This window comes from Cucurbita maxima, unplaced genomic scaffold (assembly GCF_002738345.1).
Source record: "Cucurbita maxima cultivar Rimu unplaced genomic scaffold, Cmax_1.0 Cma_Scf00017, whole genome shotgun sequence".
In the NCBI taxonomy this organism is placed as follows: domain Eukaryota; kingdom Viridiplantae; phylum Streptophyta; class Magnoliopsida; order Cucurbitales; family Cucurbitaceae; genus Cucurbita; species Cucurbita maxima.
In genome coordinates this window covers 53,177-55,706 of record NW_019272033.1, presented here as the reverse complement: position 1 = coordinate 55,706, position 2,530 = coordinate 53,177, and the positions used below count along the sequence as shown (strand labels likewise).

The 2,530-nt window shown below is 29.6% G+C and overlaps 1 protein-coding gene across 1 annotated transcript in view; it reads left to right on the top strand.

Moving 5' to 3' along the window:
* LOC111492445 (transcription factor MYB1-like) overlaps positions 1 to 2,530 on the top strand; it is a 9,897-nt gene extending 7,367 nt beyond the window's left edge. The window contains exons 2-3 of the mRNA XM_023141785.1: positions 805 to 934; positions 1,952 to 2,530. Coding sequence (XP_022997553.1) covers positions 805 to 934; positions 1,952 to 2,348 — 527 coding nt within the window. The 3' untranslated portion in view covers positions 2,349 to 2,530. The remainder of the gene's footprint in view (positions 1 to 804; positions 935 to 1,951) is intronic.

The window sequence follows — 2,530 nt, the reverse complement described above, 5'->3', positions numbered from 1 at the left end:
TTTTTTTTTTTTTTTTTTTTGGGCTATGTCTGGGCTTTTATTATTTTGCTTATTTTCTTATTGGTTAGGTTTAATAACAAATTTATTTTTTTATTTAAATTTTATCTTTATTTTCTCTCAAGTATTTTAATATGCTTTTCACTTTCCATAAATGAATATTCAAATTCTTATTTAAGTTATAAAAATTAGATTTGTTCGTATGATCGAGAATTCGACCAGCAAAGATTACCCAACCCAAACCATAAATATTGGGTTGCATTATATATATATAATAAATATTTTAAAGTTTGAGTTGAATTAAATTAGTGAAAAATCGAAATATCAGCCTCTGATTTGTGAACTTTAATGTTTGAATTTTATGAAATTTTAGTTATTAATTTTGATCTGTATTTGAGAGTGAGAATTCTTTATATATTTTTAAAAATAAAATAAGTCTACCACCCAATTCAACCCAACCCAAAAATAGAGGATTATATTAGTTTGGTTTGTGAACTTTATTTGGGTTGCTTCAGTCACCAATCCATCCACCCAAAATTAAGAATTTGTCCAAAGATATTCGTAACTCAACCCAATAACGTGTGTATACTCCTAAATATAATATATATATTTATATATATATATTAAAATAGAGGTAGAAAGTGAATAGCATAATAAAGAAATTTATAGATGAAAGTAGTGTTCATGTACTTAATTTCAAAAATTTAGATTAATAAACGAGATCTAAGTTGTTTAACAGTAATAAATGTCCAGGTTTCTTTTGGAGTACAAAATTAAAGTTTAAGTTGTTTTGGTGATTTGAAAAAGGTCTAAACCGATGTCGAAAGAGTTGCAGACTGAGATGGCTGAATTATCTTCGTCCCAATATCAAACGAGGAAGTTTTACACCTGAAGAAGTCGAACTCATTCTCAACCTCCACAATATCCTAGGCAACAGGCAAGCTCTTGTTTTATCTTTGTTTTTCAATTATCATCTCTTTTATCTTCTTTCCTTTTGTAAAAATTGGTTTAAAAATTTGGACAAATTAAGAAGGTTAAAGAAAAAAACTTTTTGAAATCATCTATTTAATTATCGAACCCTTTTGATTAATAATCTTGTTGATTAATGTGTTTTCTACATTTTATTTTCGTTCTCATCGATTTTATTAAACGTAAAACATAAGAAGAAATATGATGATATGAAAACCCTAGAATTGGAATCAAGAATCCTCGTAAATCCCCATGGTATGCAAACCCCTAGATCATAAGTGCTAAAACCTCTAAATCAAGACGATTTCATCCTAAACGATTATAACTCTTAGAAATTCGATTTAACAACCGTAGTCAAGAATCAAATCTTTATATTTAAATACCCAGAAACTCTAAAACGATAAGAAATCACCCAAGGAAAAGTAAGATCGATATGCTTAGTTGATTAAATATCTCACGGAAAGAAAACTTGTTTGAGATTGAAATCACTCTACAAGTAAGATTGATCATGTAAAACTTGAATAATTTTAAACATGCAACCTAAACTACAAAAATTCCCTTTTTACTATCATAATGATAAAATACATAGCATTATATAGCCTCAAAATAAATCTAGTGACCTTGTATAATTCATTTCAAGAATTGTGGCCTTCATATTTTAGGACTATTATTAGTCATTACTTAAATCATAACCTAAAAGGTAAATAAAACATCTTAAAACTTAAAAATACATCAATAAAACACCATAAATTTATAACTATCTAAAAACAAATAAAGCCCCACTTGAAGTATCTTTCCTTGTTATACAGTTATACACTGCAACTTCAACTTGAATTCAGACTTAGTAAAACTTAACTTAACCTTATCTTATGGTAATTTGAACAACGATCTTCTCAACTTTCTTAAAGTTCATGTTATAAAATTGAAATGCCTAGATGGATAACACGGAGAGAGGAGAATATTTTTTTTATTTTTGGTGTTTTAGGTGGTCAATAATAGCAGGGAGATTACCGGGAAGAACGGCAAACGACATCAAGAACTATTGGAATTGCCATTTGAGCAAGAAGGTGAATGGTCATCAAGGAGGTGATCAGAAGCCAAATTCCACAAAGTGGAAGCCTATTCAAGAAGAAAGCAGCAAATCAAAAGAAAAAGAATATATTGAGGATCAAAATGGAGAAAAGCAAGGAATATTGATACAAAATCAGAACCAAAACGTACCAATTGTTGAACAAAGTGGTAGCATCCGCATGGAGAATATCCAAATGGACTACCAATTTGATCAAGAAGTGGTAGCAATGGCAGATGGAGATGGGTGCAACAAGAGGGAGCTTTGGGATGATTGGGTATCAGAAATGGATCTTTGGATTGATTCTTTGTGAGAAGGAACAACCAAAACTCATATTTGTAGCTAATAGCTCTTGCATGCACCAACTCAAGAATTTGGATATTAAAAGTCTTGCCTTTATGGTATCATATGGTAGCATCCATCAACACTTGGATACTCTAATTTAGCAGAAGTATTATTGATCTATCATTCCCAAAAATAAAACTTGTTTATGGT